This window comes from Anabrus simplex, chromosome 1 (genome assembly GCF_040414725.1).
Source record: "Anabrus simplex isolate iqAnaSimp1 chromosome 1, ASM4041472v1, whole genome shotgun sequence".
Classification (NCBI taxonomy): Eukaryota; Metazoa; Arthropoda; class Insecta; order Orthoptera; family Tettigoniidae; genus Anabrus; species Anabrus simplex.
The window spans coordinates 1,188,399,061-1,188,421,497 of NC_090265.1; the positions used below are offsets into that span (position 1 = coordinate 1,188,399,061).

At 38.5% G+C, this 22,437-nt stretch overlaps 1 protein-coding gene across 2 annotated transcripts in view; it reads right to left on the reverse strand.

Moving 5' to 3' along the window:
* Positions 1–22,437, reverse strand: part of LOC136858177 (LMBR1 domain-containing protein 2 homolog) — a 271,921-nt gene that overhangs the window by 202,409 nt on the left and 47,075 nt on the right. For both annotated transcript variants that reach the window (XM_067137535.2, XM_067137534.2), the window contains exons 4-5: positions 19,923–20,133; positions 19,198–19,374 (exon numbers count right to left, since the gene is read on the reverse strand). In XM_067137535.2, coding sequence (XP_066993636.1) covers positions 19,198–19,374; positions 19,923–20,133 — 388 coding nt within the window. The remainder of the gene's footprint in view (positions 1–19,197; positions 19,375–19,922; positions 20,134–22,437) is intronic.

The following is a 22,437-nucleotide window of genomic DNA, read 5'->3' on the forward strand; positions in this document are numbered from 1 at the left end:
GTACCAATGAGCAAAGCATAAGCGAAGCATGTACACTAAAGTTATAGGAGAATAATTGGGCAGTCGGTCTCGGAGACCGGATGTTAGTACTGGAGGGTTAATAATTTGTATGAGCAGAAGGAGTATCAGAAAAGAGTAAAATGGACAAACATGAATACACAAAAATAACGAACAAACTCCTCATCTTTACATATTCTATCAGTCTGACAGTCATTCTAGATATACTTTTCCTTAACTGATAGCAAGCTCATTCCTGCTTTATAGTTTTATCAGAGGGTTGAGTATCCACACCTACAGAGAGGATCATTCTTGAGAGATCTTCAGTCATGAAGAGAAAATTGTACAATAAGGAGAAAGTTTCATAAACACAAGAAAAGCAAAGAAAGAAAAACAAGGTTTATAAAAGTGGTGGAGGAGTAGAAAGAGAGAAGAGAAAACAACTCAATTGGTAAAAAACTGTAGATGCAGAAAAGGGAACAATGAAAGTCAAGACAGATATCTCAGAAAATGGTAGTAAATATATATATTTTTTTGCTTTACATCGCACCGACACAGATACGTCACACGGTGACGACGGGTTAGGAAAGGCCTAGGAATTGGAAGGAAGCGGCCGTGGCCTTAATTAAGGTACAGCCCCGGCATTTGCCTGGTGTGAAAATGGGAAACCACGGAAAACCATCTTCAGGGCTGCCGACAGTGGGGCTCGAACCCACTATCTCCCGATTACTGGATACTGGTCGCACTTAAGCTACTGCAGCTATCGAGCTCGGTGGTAGTAATATATCAATGAGCACAGAATAATATAATCACCAATATGCTGCCCGAGTTGAAGCCAGCAGATATAGATAGCTGCCATATTGGTTGTACCAAAACACTTGAGACTAGTTGCTGTAAACAAATACAATATCTATATATCTGTCTTTACTGTATCCACAAGAAAAATCAAAGGTTAATTTATTTTAGCCATCTAATTTGAGAAATATGTTAAAGTACATATTTGGTGAGTACTATTTTTTAAATTTCTTTTATAGAAAAGGAGGGTCCTTAAAATTACTTCAAAGCTGTAAAAGTTGTTTCTCTGGACTTCTCTATGGTAGTATAGGAGATACCTGCAGTGGAACATTCTGTCTTTAATAAAAGTTGATAAACTTGTGTTAACATCTAAATAGAACAACTGAAGACTAAGGGTTGGTTTCATCAAACTCTGTTAAGGATTTAGCATCATGTCAAACTGCTTTAACGAGCTTGTTAACAGAAATGTTGTTATTTTTATGTAGTATTCCCATCCTGTTAATTTGCTTAACTTCTTGTTAAAATAAAAAAGTTTCTTTCTATAATACTGCACTGGATTGTGTCCTTCCATCTCAATCGTGGTCTTCCATGGCCTCTCCTTCCTTGCATTTGCATTTCCATCACCTTTTTTGGCATTCTTTTATCACTCATTCACTTTGTGTGCTCAAACAATCTTAATTGGCTCTTCTCTATTCTATCATTCATTTTTTCCACTCCAATTTCTGCCTGGATTTTCTCATTCCTTATTTTGTCTCTTCTACTCTTCTGTATCATACTCCTCAAGAACTTCATTTTGGCTGCCTGTATTTGACTCTCATCCTTCTTTGTCACTGTCCAAGTTCTGCTTTGTAAGTTGCTATGGATACGTAATACATCTTGTACATAGTTTCCTTTGCTTCCATTGCCACGTCTTTGTCCCATAACATGTTTCTTCTAGTATGATAGAAACAGCTTCCAGCTTGAATCCTCTTAGTAATTTCAGCATCCAGTCCAGCATTCTCCATTAATTCACTCCCCAGGTATTTGAACGTCTTCACTACTTCCAGGGGCTTGTCTGCAAGTATAATCTGACCTTTCCCTTCCTTCTCCCCTGTAGTCATAACAAGAGTTTTACTTTTTTCTACACTTACTCCATTAACTTATTAACATGTAAGAAACATTTTGTATTGAAATATAAATTCAAAGGAAGATCGGTCATAATCATATGTAGCTTACACCATGTATAACATGGTAGGACTAATTGCTAATATGACTACTAATGCACTGTAGTTATTAATGATATGTCCAGTTAATAAAATTGAGCTTAAAAACCTCTGAATGGTAATACAAAAGAGATATCTAAGAATGCTTTCATATAACGATATTAACTCTTAATGTTTCTGCAATCGAAATTATGGTGGCTTGCCGCGATATTCTGCATCACAGTCATCGTCATTATGAAGAGGTTTAACTCAGCCACCAATCAATGCAATAATCTCAGAAGTCATCTATGTAGATGCCGGAATAAATTTACTGTCTCCAGTCTTGTATCGCTCCAACTTGTCCTTCGAATCATATTTTTAACTTCTTTTCAGGTTGTCATACAGGTATTTTTTTTGATATGCTGACCATGTGGTCACATTCAAGTGGTTTTTGAATTCATTTGCTAACTCATCCCACACCTTTTCGTTTCTCTTTACCATGTCTTTTAATACTCTATAACACAACCAAATTTAGGAAGTAAATTGACATATAATCTATTTCTCCAGTGAAGTAAAATTAATGCCCCGAAGTCCTTTTGCCATCACCTTCCCTTGTAATTTTCTTCTGTGGTTAGTCTAATTAACTGTCTCGTCCTATCACCAAGTAAATACAGTTTCAAATGGGCCCTCTTACTCCACACAAAAAGAGTACAGGTGAAAGGTGACAAATCTATAACATTATGCCCGGCACCGTTCAGAAGAGTGAAATAATGTTAATGTTATATACTGCTGACTTGATCGTTAACGTTAACACCACGTCAGTTAATGAGCAGGATAGTGTGGTGTGTGGTGTATGAGTTGCAGGAATACCCAGTCCCCTAATCAAGGATATCAACCTTTACGATTAAAATCCTTCAAACCGACTGGGAATCAAACCCAGAGGATCGAAGGCCAAGACACTGACCATTCAGCCATGGAGCCAAATCAAATGTACTGATTTATAAATCTATTTTATATTTATATGATTTACTTGAATCTCCCTCTTGGTTTAACAATCTTATAATAATTATGTAGGGTCAGTGTGATGGATGATAAATTGTGTGTAGTATATGAAATTTAGGAAGTTTTCATTATTGGACTTGTAATTACAGTAACATATCTTATTTATACATAAGCCTACTGATTATTCCAGCATCTACGTAACATCCGTGATGATGTTACAAACTTTCAGGGATGATGGAGGACAGCAAATAGATCAATTTGACATAAGGAACTATAGTCTGGAAACATCTGAGTCAAAAGTTATTAATAATCCAAGCTGCTTAACGTCCGTGCATTCTTAACAGACACCAGGGTGGTGGAATTTCGTCCTACAGTAGTTCTTTAACGTGCCAGAAGTCAACGACATGGGGTTGTCACCTTTAAACACCCTTAAAAGCCACCGACCTCAAGTCGGGTTTGAACCCGTTAACTTAGGATTAGTAGACCTACGCCGTATCCACTACACCACTGCGGCCAGCAGCCAAAAGTTAAAGCAAAAATCAATCTGTTACCTCCGACTATACTATACACTACATGTGCTAAGAGTACAATAGCGGATGTTTCATGTCGCATTTTAGCTGGACGCAATCGGCATTGAATTTTTAATACGTTCAATACCCTTGTTAAAATTTTAAGGTCTGTATATTTATTTTTCGACTGAAGATGTCCTGATCAATGACAAAACATGTATCAAATTTTAATGTCGTCTTAATAAAGACAGGCAATTTGTATTGTATTGTAAAGGTGGAGTGTACGATAAATATTGCTCAAGTAGTTACTTATGACAATGTGGGGTTTAAGCTGAAGTTAATTTCACGCAATTTTCCAGGTTCCTCGTTCTTGCTAAGAAACTGATGTCAATAAAACTTGTAAATCAACCTAACAAGTGCTTTAAGCATGATAGGAGGCATGTTAGCTTTAGTTAGTTGCAGCTATGTGCGCCGTTCCCGCGTCCAGGCATGGACACAAGAGATCCTGACTAGCTCTAACTTTAATAACTCTGGTGACTAAGTTCTACGGGTGTGAGTTCCATAACAGAAAAACGTCCAGGTCGATCAACGGTAGTCTCTAACTAACGCAGAAAGACGTCTCTTACTCGTATCTAGTTAGGTACCATATACATTAACTCTCATGGAAATTGTCGTCGCTTGTTACTACTACAGTCTTACAACTAATCCTTATTCTAAGAACACAGAGAAAGAGTGTTTAGGTTTCACTATTCCATATTTATTCAAATATTAAATCAAATATTCAAGAAATTATCTCAAATTTTTACTAATGAAGTAGCTCTTGTAATGAGTGACTCATTGTCAACCTAATAATTCATGTCCGTCAACAACTTTTAGAGAAATCACATCTTCCGACTTCAACCTAAATGAATGCCTTCTCGGCTTAAATTGCTTCCTTTCATAAACTCATTAATCTCCTAAATCATCAATTACTAGCATAAATTACATGTAACATCTGGGAAATTCTTGAAAAAGCTATGTTTTCCTTTGTATATAATTCACCTACAGAGCTGGGTGATGACCAAATAAATTAAATTGAACGCAGATAATGGTATTTACAAGTGCCTTCTTGGCAAGAAAATAAACATTAAAATTAAGTACATTAAGAATATAGGATGCATCCTCAAAGAAGAAAATAAAAATCCTATTAACTATTATTTACAGTCTTTCTAGTGGTACTCTCTTGAGAAAATAAAGAAACGCTAGTGGAATTTCTGAGTTAATCCTCAGTCAAGAAATGGAGTTCAAGTTGTTTGAATCAATTATTCTTGGGATCCGCATTAGATTCGGTTAGTTAACACCTAATCCCTACTCTAAAAAACTGTCACATTACTTAAATTTTCACTGACTGTCTGGCTGCAGTTTTGAGACTATCAATAGGGCTATTATAAAGCTCTTCTTGCATTGTTTTGACAAGTACACTCGTATATGTTTTACATTTTAAACATTCATTTCTGCCTACTTAGTTGTTTCTTAGACACTCATATTTCCTTGTGTCGCACATCATGAGCTAAGCTACGTCCATTGTAAGCCGTAATCACCCTACAAGTAACATTCTCGCAAGATTTAATTTATGAACTTAAGGTAATATGACCTTAGCTTATTGACATAGGACTACGTGCGTACGAAGTAGCAAGAAACGTCACCACACTTATCATACAGAGTTATCATAGCACATGCTACCAATGGAAAATCTACTTGATCATATGACACTATTTCCAACTAAAAGAAAAATGATTCTCCTTTGAAAATCTAGGTCACCAGTGATCAGCCTATAGGTTGAAATTATCCAGAAATGGAGTTATATACCGTGAGAGTATTCAAGATCATCCTAAGTAAATCAGTGAAGGCTCAAGTCTTATCTAGAGTACATATATGCTTCTCTAGGTAACCTAATATGGATAAAAACATTGCACTACACGTCTCGAGATCATATCTTGAGCTAGGTAAAATGCGTAGGATCCAGAATTATTGCATGGAATTGGCGAGAATTCAATGACACTCTCAGAAACATCATTTGAAATCACGAGGTCTTACTTCGTACAACTATGACTATCTCTCTCGAAGAAAACAATAAATACAACCATCATACATCATTAACCACTCAATATCATATCCATGACGCGTCAATTACTACTCATATTTCATATATAGCCACTCTATCACTTCATCATGTAAATCACTACCTTGACTTGCACATCAACGTGCCGTGACATTCCTAAAATGCCTACTTTACTTACTACTGTCATAGTGCCAAATTTAACATAGATTTGGAGTAGTCTACTGCCATATTCCTTCATAAAACACATCCTATGTACGATCTCGAACATTGGTTAAATCTAGGACACGCAGGTATTAATGCCAACTTCATTCTTTACACTTCACTGATAATAATAATAACTCTAGCTATCTCTCCTCACATATCACTGGAAAACATTGCGATCGGAAAATCACTTGGTGACCACGCCTACAACTGGAATTGACGTTTCATATGGATGAGTACCTACTTCCAATCATCTCAGCTAGATGTTTATCTACGCACTGTCTTCGCACAAACAAACATCAACATGCAAATAAAAGAAATAATATACTCTTACTTACGAAAACGACTTGGATAATGGACTTAGCTTTGCTCAAGATGGTCTCGGTGTTTCCTCATCTCCGGTCATCTGAGACTAGGATCTCGTCATCTGGTTCCTCCACAAGTGGTCGGGTACATCGTAGCTTCTCAACATTGATCACTGGTCATCCGGGACAGCCAACATCGTCTCGCCTCGTCAGGATCCAAGCAGCATCGCCTTGCTTCCTTACAGACCCATGGTGAAGACTCGTGCGTATGAAACAGAACAATGATAGAATATTTGACTCATTGCTGACATCTTCCAATTAATATAGCTCTTGCGTTGCTCAGATTGCATAGGTTTTACTGGGGTACAGTTGATCCAATAAATAGTTCAAAACCGTCTAAGACAGATGTTCTGTATATTCTGATTTGAAAATAAATTTCTTTCCGCTATCTTTCTATTAGCCTAAATGCATTCAACCACTGGTCCGTAGGTGTCTTTCAATATTAAACGGTATCGGGAAAATTTTACCGAGGGCTTGCGCCACTGCGTGACGTAGTTCTACTGTAATATATTATATCTCTTCTTTTACGTCTTTAATCTCCCGCGCGGAGTTTAAATCTTGATCTCCGCAGATTAGCGTGTAGTCGGGAATTAATTTTCGTTTCCAATCCCTAGTATACAGCTCCACTGGATAATCCTTTTTAAATCGAGTCTTGCGTCTTCTTAACACATCGAAGTCAGATTATATAATAATGATGAGCATTTTTTTTTTCTTGAATAATGGTTTCAAATAATGTCCATATGTCATTTTTTTCTGCGCCTTCTATACGCGGTCATTACCGTAACCGACCGACGAAAAGACTTACAATTCGGCCCGTACTGATGTTAAATGCATTTTATTTGACATTTTGATCGCGGAGACTCCATCTTTGTTGCTACAGCTCTTATAAAGAACTGTGAAACGGCACATATGGCTAACATCAACGAGAGCTTCCCTGGATTTCATACTTATTTTATTCAACACATCTTTTAAGAAACTGCTCAAACCTTCACCCAGGAGGTTCAGGTGTGATTCCTCATACCAGAACCAGAGGGTTACCGAGTCCTTTTCCACCCAACCGGATGACCGCGCAGAATGGGCAACCGAATGATGATCCATAACGGGAGCAGATTCGATGCAGCTACAGCGACAATGGGACCACAAACAGGATATTGTGAGAGGCAGTGATACCAGATCAGGTAAGTTTCTTAGATTGTTGCAGGTAAACTGCTGAAGTGCTGGCAATAAAATCGCAAAATTCGAAAACTTAGTTGATGCGAGGGACCCTGATATAATTGTGGGAATGGAAAGTTGGTTATCGGATAATATATCATCATCATCATTTCCCTTTATCCAGCTGTAGCCGGGTAGGGGCAAATATGGTTCCTCTGCACAGCAGCAGAGGACGCCCTAACCTTTTCCGAGGCACCATATCTGCTTTATCCATATAGGCTATTGTTATGATGGGCTCGCCACACCCAAAGGCATTTTACACCTACTGCCAAATTCAAAATTAGGCTGCCGCTAACATGGAGACAGACACCTTTTGTAGCCGCTCCTCTGGAGTACAGACACAACGGGTTGTCACTCCCTGGGTAAGGCTGCCTCCGAAGAAGGTCCCTACCTCCACAACCTAAATGACAAAGTTCTTTCTGTTGATAATGATGATGATGATAATCACTCAGCCTTTTAGGCTGCCTGTAAGTCAATTTTGCTTTTAGGCTGCCTAAATCAAAAATATTCAGGCAAAATTTCTAACATTTAGGTATTCATTTTCAGAGGGTCAAAAGGAGGGGAAATTTTCATTTGTGTCAGGTAAAGAGCTAAGCAGTAAATTAAAATGGGTTCTCGATGACTGCGAAATAATTGGGGTGGAAGCGAGTAATAGACCCAATAAACATAAAATATAGTCATTATTGGAGCTTATCGCTCGCCAAGATCAGGTTTAAACACAATCACTCATTTTCAGAATTGACATGTGCAAATATAATCTACGGGAGAAGAACTATAATTGCAGGGGATCTAAACCTACCATCAGTAAACTGGACTGGGTCAACTACGGGGGTCCTATCGCAGGAAACAGTTAACTTATTAGTGTGGAATAATGGCTTTTTCCAACTTGTTACAAAGAACACAGGCAAACAAGCACTTTTATATATTTTTCTACTCAAACCGGATGACATAGAAACATCTTGTGATGTAATTCAGGGGATTAGTGACCACAGTGCAGTGGTAATCAATCTCTCTACGGAAACTTGTATTACGAGGCATGTGGGAATTCTAAGACTATTTGGTGCTATGTGAAGGGAGACTCCACAGATATACAAAACTATTCGAGGTTGTGCTATACTAATTGGTTAAAGGAGGGCAAGGAGATGGATGATACTTGGGAGAGTTTCAAAACCATTTTAAATACTGGACTGAATAAATTCGTTCCCAAAAAGATAATTAGGAAAATTTCAGATCCGCCGTACTACACCGCAACTATTAGGAAGCTTAAACGAAGACTAGGAGAGCGTTCAACAGAAGAAATAATAATGATGCATGCAAAGTGGAGTATAGAAATTCGGCGGTTTTTGCTAGCAAAAAAGAAAGTGGCTGAAGAGAAATATCTTGACAATATCCTAAACATAAATCAAAATTCCTGGAACCCTTTTTTGAAATATACTGTATATGAAGACTGAAGGGAGAGAACAAGTCAATTCCCTCTCTTTGTAAAGGAGGGGATTTATTGGTGACAACAGATATAAAGTGGAAGCATTAAATAAGCACTATAGAAAGGCTTTTAATCCGGCGGCACAGTTATTCAAGGACAATTTTCCGAAAACTAATAATGATTTCCAAATTACAGCTTCATTATTGTGTAAAGGTCTTTCTAAATTCAGAAAAAATAAATCTTGTGGGCCAGATTCTATTTCCGAAGAGGCACTTAAACTCGGGGGTGAAGTGATCCTACCATACTTAATAAGAATCTTTAATCTATCACTGAACGATACGAAGGTTGTAGAAGATTGGAAATCGGCCACTGTAGTTCCTATTCACAAAGGGGGTGACAAGAGCGACTCGAATAACCACAGACCGGTAAGTTTGATGTCAACCGTATGCAAACAAATGGAGCAATTAATAGTAGATTATTTGAGATTAAAATGGGACTCTTCTGGAATGATATTTAAGGGACAGCCAGGTTTTAGGGAAGGCTTCTCCTGCAAAAGCTAGCTCTGTTCCATTGGTCAAGATAAATCGGATAAGCTCGACAATGGGTCGAGGATTGATGCAGTAGTAACTGATTTTGCTAAGGCATTCAACCTTGTGCCACACGACATCCTCCTTAACAAGTTAGCGCACACAGAGGACATTGACATCAGAGTTGTGAAATGGATACGAGAACTCCTCAATGGAAGGGTGCTCATGGGAGAAATGCTATTTTCTCCAATAAACGTTACGTCTGGTGTGGCTAAAGGTAGCATTATTGGGCCAATTCTTTTCACACTTTTCATGAATGATATGCCTGATTCGATTAAATTGAAAGTGCGTCTCTTTGCTGATAATTGGGTCATATACCAGGAGATAAAGACAGAGGAGGAGAAACTATTGCTTCAGCAGGATTTAGATACAATTGAAAAATGGGCGCGTGAAAATCTAATGAAAATCCACAGCAGAAAAAGCAAGAAATTGTGTTTCAGTAAAAAAAACAAATGACAGGAAAGAGGGATTACGAACTTGGAGGGGAAAGTGTTGTTGAAGTTGTAGTTGTAAGAACTTAGGTGTTACTATTAGAAAAGACTTATACTGGTCAGAGCAAGTGGAGAATGTAGTTAAGAAATCCTGGAGAGAGTTACATTTTACTATGCGGAATCTCAAGAAAGCTAATTCTGGTGCCAAAAGTAAAGCTTATAAATGTTTGGTAAGACCAATTCTTGAATATGGATCAATGTGCTGGGATCCGTACAGGTTAGGTTAAATAAACTCCCTAGAAAAAGTTCAAAGAAGAGCGGTGCGTTTCGTAAACGGGGATAGGAGAAATACCATTAATTGGGAAAGTCTTGAATCTAGAAGAACAAGAGTTCGCCTGTGTGGTCTTTATAAGAGCTACAAGGGAGGGGCTGCCTGCAGTAGTATTAGGAAAAAGTTGGGACCTCCCTTGTAATTATCGAGAAACGATCACAAGCATAAAATTAGGGCCAGAAACCAGCATACGGATGCGGGCAAGTTTTCCTTCGTAAACAGGACCATAAGGGATTGGAATAAATTACCTGCAGCAGTCTTTAATAAATTCCCTTCTGGTATTAAGTCATTTAAGAAAATCATTAGTGCTAGTGTAAAGTAAAAGTTGTAAATTACAGACACTGAATTTGTCATTTTTTGCTTGATTTAGAATGTTGAAACTAGTAGTATTTCTTGTAGTATTCTCTTTCCAGGGAATTGTTTGTTGTACTCATGTGATAGTAGTAGTAGTTGTCTAGCAGGTATCCCACCTCCAGATATTCGCCGTGAGTGTGCATCCAGACTGGAGAAATCTAAAGCACTGAACCTGACGACCCATACTTTATATGGGCACCATCCAGCAACCCAACGGCTCAAATCAAGGAAAAGCTTTCTCCATACACTGAAAGCCTCACTGAATCACCATCGAACTTCACAGTGAATTCATGGCGTTCCAGATCCAGCCACCTTGCAGGATGGATGACGCCTTCCAAAAGACTTCCTCCAGGCCACGAGGAAAGCTGGTCAACATGGAAGACACTCAACAGGTTGTGTTCAGGAGTTGGAAGAACAAAGCCCAACATGAGAAAGTGGGGTTTTGACTGTGACTCCACTCTATGTGAATGTGGTGAAGAACAGACAATGAGCCATCTTCTTGTTTGTAACTTGTGTCCAACTACTTGCTCTCTCCAGAATGTGATCGAAGCATGTAAATTAGCCGCTTACTGGTCATACCACATTTAATTAATTTTGTATTTATGTAGAGCTTAAATCACATTCGTTACCTGCCATCATCAGAAATGGTTAATGATTATAGTACCAGATTTGTTATTGTCCTGTATAATTGTAAGTATAATGTATGTTTCTGACACAATTAAATAAATAAAGTTGTTTTGTAAGCCGTAGTGTTAAGTACTGGAAATATTTAAGTTGTGTGTGAATTTGTATATATATATGATGTTGGATTTAGAATGTTAACTAGTAGTATTTCTTTTTTTGCTAGGGGCTTTACGTCGCACCGACACAGATAGGTCTTATGGCGACGATGGGATGGGAAAGGGCTAGGAGTTGGAAGGAAGCAGCCGTGGCCTTACTTAAGGTACAGCCCCAGCATTTGCCTGGTGTGAAAATGGGAAACCACGGAAAACCATCTTCAGGGCTGCCGATAGTGGGATTCGAACCTACTATCTCCCGGATGCAAGCTCACAGCCGCACGCCTCTACGCGCACGGCCAACTCGCCCGGTAGTAGTATTTCTTGTTATATTTTCTTTCCATTGAATTGCTCATTGTACCCTTGATGATTATGTTGTTTTGTAGTTATGTTTTACTTTACTTTATTATCACATGTAATGCTAAGCTAGTAGCAAGTACAACCTATAGTATTGTAAGCCATAATGTTAAGCACTGGAAATACAGTAGAAGTCCATTGTAGCGAGAATTCATAACAGCAAAAAATGTACTTGCTATAACAGATAGTCGTTATATCAGAATTTTTGTAAAAGTCGGAAGAACCCCATACACATTAAAATTGGTACGAAAAAGCAATCAGTTTGTTCAAAACTTGCGTTTTTGCAGATTATATCCACACTGCAGCTTGCTTGTATGTTATTTCTCAAAATCCGATATTACGTGAAAGGGTATGTTTAATTTCATTCTGGAAAAATTATAGTATCACTCCAGAGGCCTCTGTGGCCAACGTTCTATTTTTCTTCAAACAGCGTCACCTAACCGCACATGGATCATGAAAACGTATTTCAAGCACAGGTAAAGAAATGACAACCTCCTCGCTACAAATTTACATGGGAACAACCTTTCCGAAATGTAATTAGACGCGAGAAAATATAAACTATCTTCTGAATCAGTGATGTACTCTGCCGTATCTTGAAATATATCCCATTCTTACTTAATTTCAGTATATAACATTACAGATTAGGTGATCGTTTACTTCAGCCTTTATTTCTAACAAGTTAACAACGGCTATTGCTCACGTTACTTATGCATTTATTACTAAAACGTGTTACCCTCTTTCATTTAAAACTTTCTTTAAGAGAACACGAGTCGATGGGCATAACTAATCAAGTCAGACATCGCTTTTGAATGTCGAGGAGAGAATTCGCAAGTGTACTTAGTGAGAAAACTATACCTACTAAAGATGACTGATCGCATTTTGTGGCAAATCTAATGGGACCCGAGGGTTGTGGGGGAGGGACAGCGGGAGTAGCCCTGCCTATCAGGGTGAAGCTCGGTTGATCTAAAGGGACCCGAGGGTGTTTCAGTCTTCTTATTCAAATAGTGTCACCTAACCTATGTATCATGAAAACATATTCCAAGCACCAGTAGAGAAATGATAACACACTCACTATAAATTTACATGGGAATAGCCTCTATAGCCGCTCCGAAATGTATCCAGCCGCGAGAAAATATAAATTAACCACTGAAATCAGTGATGCACTTTGCCACATCTTGAGGTGTATTGCATTCTTACTTAATTTCAGTGTAGCATATTAAAATTAAGTGATCATTTACTTAGCCTTCATTTCTAAAGATTTAACAACGGCTATCAATCGTATTTGTTACGAAAACGAGTTCTCTTCTTTCATTTCTAATTTTCTTTACGGAACAGCAGTCGACGGGTATTACTTATCGACTCCGACATTGCCTCTGAATGTCGACAAGAGAGCTCGCTAGTGGACCTAGCGAGGAAACTACACCGAAGATGATCGATCGCATGCAATATAATGGCTGGGTGCATAAATGTCGGTAATGGAAAAATTGTGCACGCTTAATCCCTCGTAACAACGGATGCGTCAGTGGTAGGGCTCTCACTGTAACCGAAGGATAATACACAGTTTAATAAAGGAATTTCGAGGGAAAGACAAAAACTGTTGTTATAATGGGGTTCTCGTTATATACTGTACTCGTTATAGCAGACTTCTACTGTACTTAAGAATGTTAAGACTAGAAATATTTTCTTTCCATGGAATTGCTTGTTGTACTTTTGTTGTTGTTGTTGTTGTTGTTGTTGTTGTTGTGTAACAGAATACCTGCCGGCAAAAACGTTGGAACCCTCACTTTTCTAGAATGCTGGGTTTCCGTGCATAAACGATGTATGCGGTCAGAGTGAGGCATGTAGGAAATTATGTTGGCAAACATGTACGTTAAGTGACTTTTTTCTTTTGTTTAAATTTTGCCACGGGTCCTGCGGGTGCAGAAACGTTGTATCAACGGAGGAGGAAAGTCGCTAATTCCGAGTATGTTCAACGATATAAACAGGGGACGAAAACTCAAAATTGAATATAGTAGATGGAAGAGGAATGAAAAGAAATACAAGCAGAATTCAGGGCAACCATATTTGGCCCACAATAACAAATCAGTGCCTGAGAAAATCCTTGCTGAACAGGCGGGTGCAAAAACGTTGTAAGCCGATGTAAGAAAGTCTACCATTTTAATGGGAGATTCATACGTCTTCTTCTTCTTCTTCTTTTATGACCACATAGGATCACTTTAGTCAGTCCGTCGTTCAGGTCTCTTTGTAGGGATTGTTCGGGCTTTGCGGTCCTCCCAGTACTTCTTCAGACGCTCCGATCTTCGTGCCCTTTCCTCAGTTGAAAATGTGCGTGTTGTTGGTTTGTTTTGTGTAAGGGTAAAGCGGAGGTTTGTATTCTTGAGTTTTGTATTCAATTTTATCTTATTTTTGGTGTCTTCTGTTGTAAGGCCTATTTCCTTCAGATCCTCTCTTACTTCTCTGATCCATTTACATCCTGTTGTGGTATTTTTTGAGACGAGATTGTGTTGTACTAGTTGTTTCAGAAGTCTCGAGTCCTGCATCCTCATGATATGTCCAAAGAATCCCAGTCTCCTCTTACGCATAGTATCTGTAATGGGTTCTAGCTCTTTGTACACGACTTTGTTAGGTATTAACCGCCACTGTCCATCTTTCTGATATTTTTTGTTGATACAGGTTCTTCCAATCCTCCTTTCAATTTTCTGAAGTCTGTCAGTCTTTGATTGTTTATTCAGGTAAAAGAGTGTTTCTGCTGCATATGTAGCTTCCGGTTTTATAACTGTGTTGTAGTGTTTTATTTTTGTATTTATTGATAGACATTTCTTTTTGTAGATATCCCATGTTAATTTTTGTGCTTTAGCTAATCTATTTGTTCTTACTTGGATTGAGATTTTTTCATTTAAGTTATGTGTTATTACTTCTCCAAGATATTTAAACTGAGTTACTATTTTGATTTTATTACCATTTATGGTGACTTCTTTTAGCTGTGTTGGTTTTTGGGGCATAATTTCTGTTTTTTCAAATGATATTTTGAGGCCAATTTTATTTGCAATGTTTTGAAGTTCTGATATCTGGGTTTTTGCTTCTTTTATGTCCACTGCTAGTAATGCTAAATCGTCAGCAAAACCCAGGCAATTTGTTTTGATTTTTCGGCCAATCTTTATTTTGGGGGGACATTTTCTAAACCATTCCCTCATTACCATTTCTAGAGCACAGTTAAATAATAGTGGTGAGAGCCCATCTCCCTGCCGTAGTCCAGTTTTAATTTCAAATGTCTCTGATGTTTCACCCCTAAACTTCACTTTTGACTTGGTATTGGTGAGAGTCAATTTTATCATGTTTATTAATTTGGGGTGTAGTCCAAGGTGTCTTAAAATTTTAAACAGAGATTCTCTATGGATGCAATCATAAGCTTTCTTGAAATCTACAAATGTTATCACCATATCTCTGTTTCTTCTCCTGTTATAGTCCATTATCAACTTAAGACTCATGATCTGATCAGGACAGCTCCTCCAGGGTCTGAAACCTCCTTGATATTCTCCTAGTTCTTTCTCAAGTTGTAAACTTATCCTATTAAGGATGATTATTGAAAATATTTTGTATGTTATATCTAGGAGAGAGATTCCCCTGTAGTTATTAGGGTCGGTTTTGTCCCCTTTTTTGTGCAGAGGATGAATGAGGGCTGTTGTCCAGTGTTCTGGTAGTTCTTCTTTAATCCAGATAGAGACAAGTTGTTGATGGAGGGCAACTTTTGCTGAGTTTCCTGCATATTTCCAGATTTCCGCAAAGGTCTGATCTTCTCCTGGCGCTTTGTAGTTTTTTAATTTATTCAGAGCCTGGTAGACTTCCTTTATTGTGGGGGGATTGATGTTTTCTGGTGATGTTTTTATCGGGGTGTTGGTGTCCAAATGAAGGAGTTCTGTAGGTTCCTCACAATTTAAAAGCTTGTTGAAATGTTTAGCCAGAATTTCTGCATTGTCTTTATTGTTATGGGCCAGCTTACCATCTTCATCCTTCATCAGTAGGGTCGGGGGTTCATATTTTTGGAGCTGCTTTCTGAAGGTTTTGTAGTAGTCCCTTGATTTAGTTTTACTGAACTGTTCTTCAATTAACTGCAGGGTGTCCTTATGATGTTGTCTTTTTATTCTTCTTAAGACTTGGGTAGTTTCTTTTCTCTGTTTTACTAGCTTTTGATAGGATATTTCTGTCTTTTGGGACTGATGTAATAGCCATGCCTGATGTCTTTTCTCCACTGTTTCATCACATTCACTGTTCCACCATTGGTGTTTTTTACGTGGTTTAATTGGAGCTAGGTCTTCTGCAATTTGTTTAAGGTTGTGTACTAAGTCTTCAAGTTTGTCTGTGATTTTTATTTTTTCAGTTGCTTTCTGGTAATTTTTGTTGTTGATTAGCTGGGTAGGATCTATTTTTCTTTTAGTTTTAAGGGCTTGCTTTTGTTGTCTCCTCTGGGGAGTGAGTTTAATTTTAATTTTAACTACGTAGTGATCTGAACCTGTGTCTATTCCTCGGAGGACTTTGACGTTATAGATCTCTTTGTGGTGGTATTTGTCCATGCAGACGTGGTCCAGTTGCCATTCTCCTTTAGTGTAGTCAGGGTGTTTCCATGTTTTGAGTTTTTGAGGTTTCCTCTTAAAACATGTAGATTTTGAGATTAAATTATGGTTTCGACACAGGTCAACTAGTCTCTCTCCATTTTTATTTGTTTTCTTGTGTGCTGGCCATTTTCCGATGATGTCACGGTATTTTCTTTCTCTGCCTAGTTGAGCGTTGAAGTCGCCTATTAATAATTTTATATGGTGTTTGGGGATGTTATCTAGGGTCTGGTCCAATAGGTCCCAAAATTCTCCTGTTTCCTCCTGGTCTTTTGAGGAGTTGTTTTTATCATTAGTGGGAGCATGGGCATTTATTATAGTATAGATTTTATTAGATGCCTTTAAGGTGAGCGTTAAGAGTCGTGGAGACTGTGATCTGAATTCTTGAACTGAGTTTATTATTTTAAGGCTGACCAAAAATCCTGTTCCAAATTGTGGGACATTCTTCATCACTCTCTTCCCGGGTATACCTTTATAAAGTCTGTACCCTTGAGATTCCAAGGCATCCTGGTCAGTGTTTCTAATTTCCTGTAATCCCATGATAAGAATTTTGTGTTGGTCCATTATGTCGGTGATCACTTTTAGTTTACCGGTTTGCATGAGTGAGTTTATGTTGTGTGTAGAGAAGTATGTTATCTGCTTTGGTTTGATTCTTGATTTTGTCTCATTCGTGTATGTAGTACTGGGGTATTTCCGTGCCTCCGACTTCACGGTATCTTTCAGGTGGCAGCCCACCGTATCCGAATGCTGCCTTCTCTGAACTCTTGGTTCAGCCGGTGGAGTATTCCTTAAAAGACCTTCCATGGTTGACTGTCAAGGTGTCACCTGTGTGGGACTAGGTCCCGAATTACAACTCTGGATGTGATCCAGTGAGGTGATAATGAGGCCGCTCCTCTGGAGTACAGACGCCTTGTGCAGCCGCCCCTAACCTGGAGAACAGACGCTGCATAATGGATTCCAGTGGCATTTCCTCCACTGTGGGGACCATCACCCCACCCAAAGGGGCTCATTCGCCCAAAGCCGTTGGCCCCCTTAGGGAGTCAGGTTATTTCCCGCCGCCCAACACTCGGCGTTGGCAATTTTACAGCTGGGTGCCAGACCAGCAAACCCTCCTCCTTTCTCATTCCGGACTTATTATTATTTTTTTTTTTTTTTTTTGCTAGTTGTTTTATATCGCACCGACACAGATAGGTCTTACGGCGACGATGGGACAGGAAAGGGCTAGGAGTGGGAAGGAAGCGGCCGTGGCCTTAATTAAGGTACAGCCCCAGCATTTGCCTGGTGTGAAAATCGGAAACCACGGAAAACCATTTTCAGGGCTGCCGACAGTGGGGTTCGAACCTACTATCTCCCGAATACTGGATACTGGCCGCACTTAAGCGACTGCAGCTATCGAGCTCGGTGTCTTATATTTTAATGCATATTCAGAGTTTTTATTCTCGACTGTATTATATATGTATATGATGTATTATATATACTGTATGTGCATATAAATATGTCTTGCTCTCTTTACAGATTGCTCATTGTATTCATTAAATGAGGTATTGCCTGTATCTACAGAAAAGAAATACAATCTGCCAGACATGTGTCAATACATCATGAAAAATATCGAGGTTTTTTATGAGAACCTAAAGACAAATTGAAGTGACAATGTAATGATTATTCATCATTGCAAAACATTCTCGCAACAATATTGCTGGTGTTCAGTGAATTCTGTTAAACAATTGGAAGCTCTAACAATGTGTACTGCAAATTAGAAGCGTGGTTTTGTTTCATTACGTTTATACTGAATAAAAACAATAAATAATATTAAAAGCTATAAATATTTTCAGTAGTATAAACGTTATAACCTGCAAAAATGTGCTACTTCCGTTACAGTTTCAACCTTTTTGCATGGACGTCCAACTATCATCTCTTATATCTTGATTTTAAATTCGCACATTGTCAATACTATTATGCATTAATAACTTTTTTTTTTTTTTTTTTTTTTTGGCTATTTGTTTTTACGTCGCACCGACACAGATAGGTCTTATGGCGATGATGGGACAGGAAAGGCCTAGGAATGGGAAGGAAGTGGCCATGGCCTTAATTAAGGTACAGCCCCAACATTTGGCTGGTGTGAAAATGGGGAAACCACGTAAAACCATCTTCAGGGCTGCCGACAGTGGGGTTTGAACCCACTATCTCCCGGATGCGAGCTCATAGCTGCGCGCTCCTAACCGCATGGCCAACTCGCCCGGTGCATTAATAACTAGTGAACTCATTTAAACTAATTGCCAATGGCAGAATAAGCATTCACAAACAATTCGCTTGTTTATTTGTTGTTCTCTCCTGAAAAATTTGCATTCTGAGGGTTACAACATTTTTGCCAGCTGGTTTTCAATTATGTTTTAACTTTACATTATTATCACACTACTGTAAGTGACCATTGCTACCGGGTTATTTCCCAATTGCGATGTAACTGTTAATAAAAGAAAAATCCAATTTAATCTTACAATTTTCTTTACGTCGCACCAACACAGACAGGTCTTATGGGCAACAATGGGTAGGAGAGGAATGGCCTACAAGCGGAAGGAAGCGACAGTGGCCTTAAGGTAAAGCACCAGCATTTGTCTGGTGTAAAAATGGGAAACCACGGAAAACCATCTTCAGGGCTGCCAACAGTGGGCTTCGAACCCACTATCTCCTGAATGCAAGTTGACAGCCATGTGACCCAACCACACAGCCATTCGCTCCAACACTTAATCCACTGACTGTTCAGAGATGGTAGAAGGAGTACGACAATGGAGAGACAGGAACAAACATGAAAACATAAAAGGATAATGGATGAATTCCATTTTGTATTATTTTCACACAGAAGCTCTCTTAAGACAATGAAGTTGCTCATGCATGAATACTGTGGTCAGGAAGAGTTGAGAACCTCTGATTCAAAACACACATTTTACACTAAATAACATGACCTTACCTGCTTATGTAATCTAATGAGTGCTTTCTCTGAGGGAGCATCAGTGGGTGTATCATCAGGAAGTTGAAGGCGATTCATTCGCTCTCTCAATTCAACTGGTACTTTTTGTAAAATGGTCTCCAAGTTGCGGTGCAAAGGATGGCCAGGGCCCACAGAGACTGATACTGCTTGCAGGGACTGCAAGAAATACTTGTAGGTTAGCTAGAAACTCCATCAATAGCACTACTGAATGTACGATCTAGAGAGCTGTAATTAATTTCTTTTTGCAAACCTTGCAAAAAGAAATCATTTGCATAAACTGAAAGAAATACTACAAGCAAATACTCTAATGCCACACAGAGCTATCAAATTTTATTGACCTCATTAATATGCCAATAATATACCTTGACATCTCTGTATTTTACTTGAAAATAATCTCCACCAGTATCATTAGCATCTTAAATAGTTTGCCATTTGACAGTTTAAGTTAGTGAATGAAAGCTCATATCAAATACTATGATGCCTTGAAAATTGTAGTACACAATTTCTTTTGCCAGGAAGTATTTAAATCAAGTTATATTTTACAATCATTTATTGTTTTCCACAATTTAAGAAAAATATCATCAGACAGGTTAGTCGTTTTTTCATATATCAAACAAATACTACAACTTTTTAAACATCGAAGAGTACATCTGATCAGTTTACTAATACTGTGAACATTGTAGAATTAATTAAATGGCTCGCACCTCTAGTATCTCATCAACAGTCTCTTCTGCTTCGCACTTGTCGGAGCTCAGTTTAGCTGCCTTGAAGTAGCTGTAGTTGAGTAAGTATCCACGTCTGCTCGAGTTCCACAAGGAGCGCGGCACCTCTACCAGAGCATAACCCAAAAGTAATACTAATAGAAACAGGCCCCATGTGTTGCTGGCAGATGAAGCTATAGCTTTCAGTTTCTGTCTGAAATACATTTGAACAGCAAAGAACTTCAGGAGGTTGTAACAATATATGCAGCTAGGTAAACAATGTTATGGATGGCATGTAAAGAAGAGTGAAATGTATAGTAAACCAGGCAGAAGAAATCATAGCTGCAAGAAGCTGAACAAAGAAAGGCAGGGAGAGGAGCATAGTTAAAGTGTAAACATAAACAGTGAAAAGGAAAGTGCTGTAGACAATGGAGTGAGAACAGGAAGGTCTAGGGATCTAGCTAGCAGCAGAGCCAGAGAAGAGTAAAGGCAGAGAAGTGAATGCAATGAAGTAATGGAAGCGCAGGGTGAAAAAGCAAGGTCTGAGGCAACCTGGCAGAGACTCGAAATGGGTATAAGCAGAGGGAGGAGTACGAGCTTAAGGGACCTGTGGGGAGTTTGAAAAAATTATGAGAGTATTGTAACAAGAAGCAAAAATTCTAATAAAGTTAGTAAGTAAGGGTATGGTTGTTGAGGACATGGTGATTATATAAAGAAGAGTGTGGTGTCTTTATGCTATTCGTATTGGTGAAGTGTGTCTTGGAGGTGTGTTTAAGTATGTGTTTGTATAGTGAAGTTAATGGTAAAATGTGTTTGGGGTGTATGGTTTAAATAATGGCAGAATTTAAGTGTGGAGATGGAGAAGTGGTGGAATACGTTATGGCAGAATTTACTGTTTGAGTGTTAAGTGTAAGTGGTGAAATGGTATGTGGAGGGATATAAATTTTGAGTATGTGTTTATGAGGTGGAGTTGGAGGTAGGTGTCTGTATAGTGAATTTGATGGCGATGGTGGTATGTGTTGGTATAGTAGGTATAGTGAATTAATGGAGTAAGTTGTAATTGGTATGTAGTAAGGTAATTTGGAATTGATTTGGAGTGTTAAGTATAAGTGCATGATTGTGAAGTTGGAGTTTTTGGTAGGTAATGAAGTGTGTTTATTTATTGCTGATGTAATTGAAATGTATGAGAAAGAGATGGAGTTGATGGTATATGGAGGTATGTGTTTGTATAGGGAAGTCAATGGTAACAGGTGTTTCGGAGGTGTATGGTATATATAATGGCAGAATTTAAGTGTGGAGATGGAGAAGTGGTGGAATACGTAATGGCAGAATTTGTGAATTTAATGTGGAGTTTGATTATGTGTTGGATGGTAATTTTACGCTATTTGTATGAAGAAGAGATTGAAGTGGCGGTATGAGATTGGCAAGTTGACGTATGGTGATATATGAAGAGTGATTGTGTTTATTAAATAGGCAGGGTTAGTAAATTTTGGTTTGGTGGACGTGATGGCAAAATTTAATGTGGAGAATGGCTTGGTATTTAAATTAGATTAAGCATGGTTAAATATGATGAATAGGAACAGAGAAGTAGTACAAGGATAAAGTTGCAACGTGAGCAGAATGAGGTACACATAAGCAGCTGGTGATGTAATGTAAGTCTTGACTCAACTAGCCAGAGTGGGTCGAGTAGAAGGATGGTACGACGAATGAAATGTGCAAAGTTTGTGTGACTAGACAGGAGGGACAAGAAAGTCATTGACATTCACAATGCCTTTATTTTATTTCAACTTCATTAGGTCTTTTAATTCTATTTTTTTAATTGCATATTCTGAAAAGGCAATATGAATATCCAGGGAGGACATTGGATGTGGCATGCAGGGACTGAGGATGACTACTGTGGTGACCCGCACCGTGAGGGTCACGTTTCCGGGTATCCGATGGACCTCATGGCATGTCCAAGGAGAATCGTGTTTTCTTTCGCTTGATTATTATTATTATTTCGTTTTTTCATTTATTCTGTATATTTGTCCGTTTATGCCCACTGCATGCCAAGGCTTATGGATCACCAATAAAGTCGATCATAGGCCATATGGCAGTGCATATGGGGATTGATTGCCTTTTATTTTATTTTGCCGTTTTTTTTATTTTATATTATGTCGTTTTACTAGATTCTAAATTACTGTTCTTTTGCATCCTGTAATTGGCTTAGGCTATTCCATATTTGAACCATGTATTGGGTGGAAACCTGTGAGGTTCAATAAAGCTACTATTACTACTACTACTACTACTACTATTGAACAGGTGGATCATAATAAAACTTTGGTACTGTAAATCTTCACCGCTGTCTGATCTGTTCACATTTATCACTATCCGTTCAATGGCATCGTCTACTAACTGGTCTATAACCCACATTCATTTTTCTTCTGCCTCGATGATGTGTTTTACACACATTTCCCAATGTTGAGGGGTCACTAGTCCAATCCCTTTGAGCAGAAGTTTTTTCACTTCTGCAAGGGTG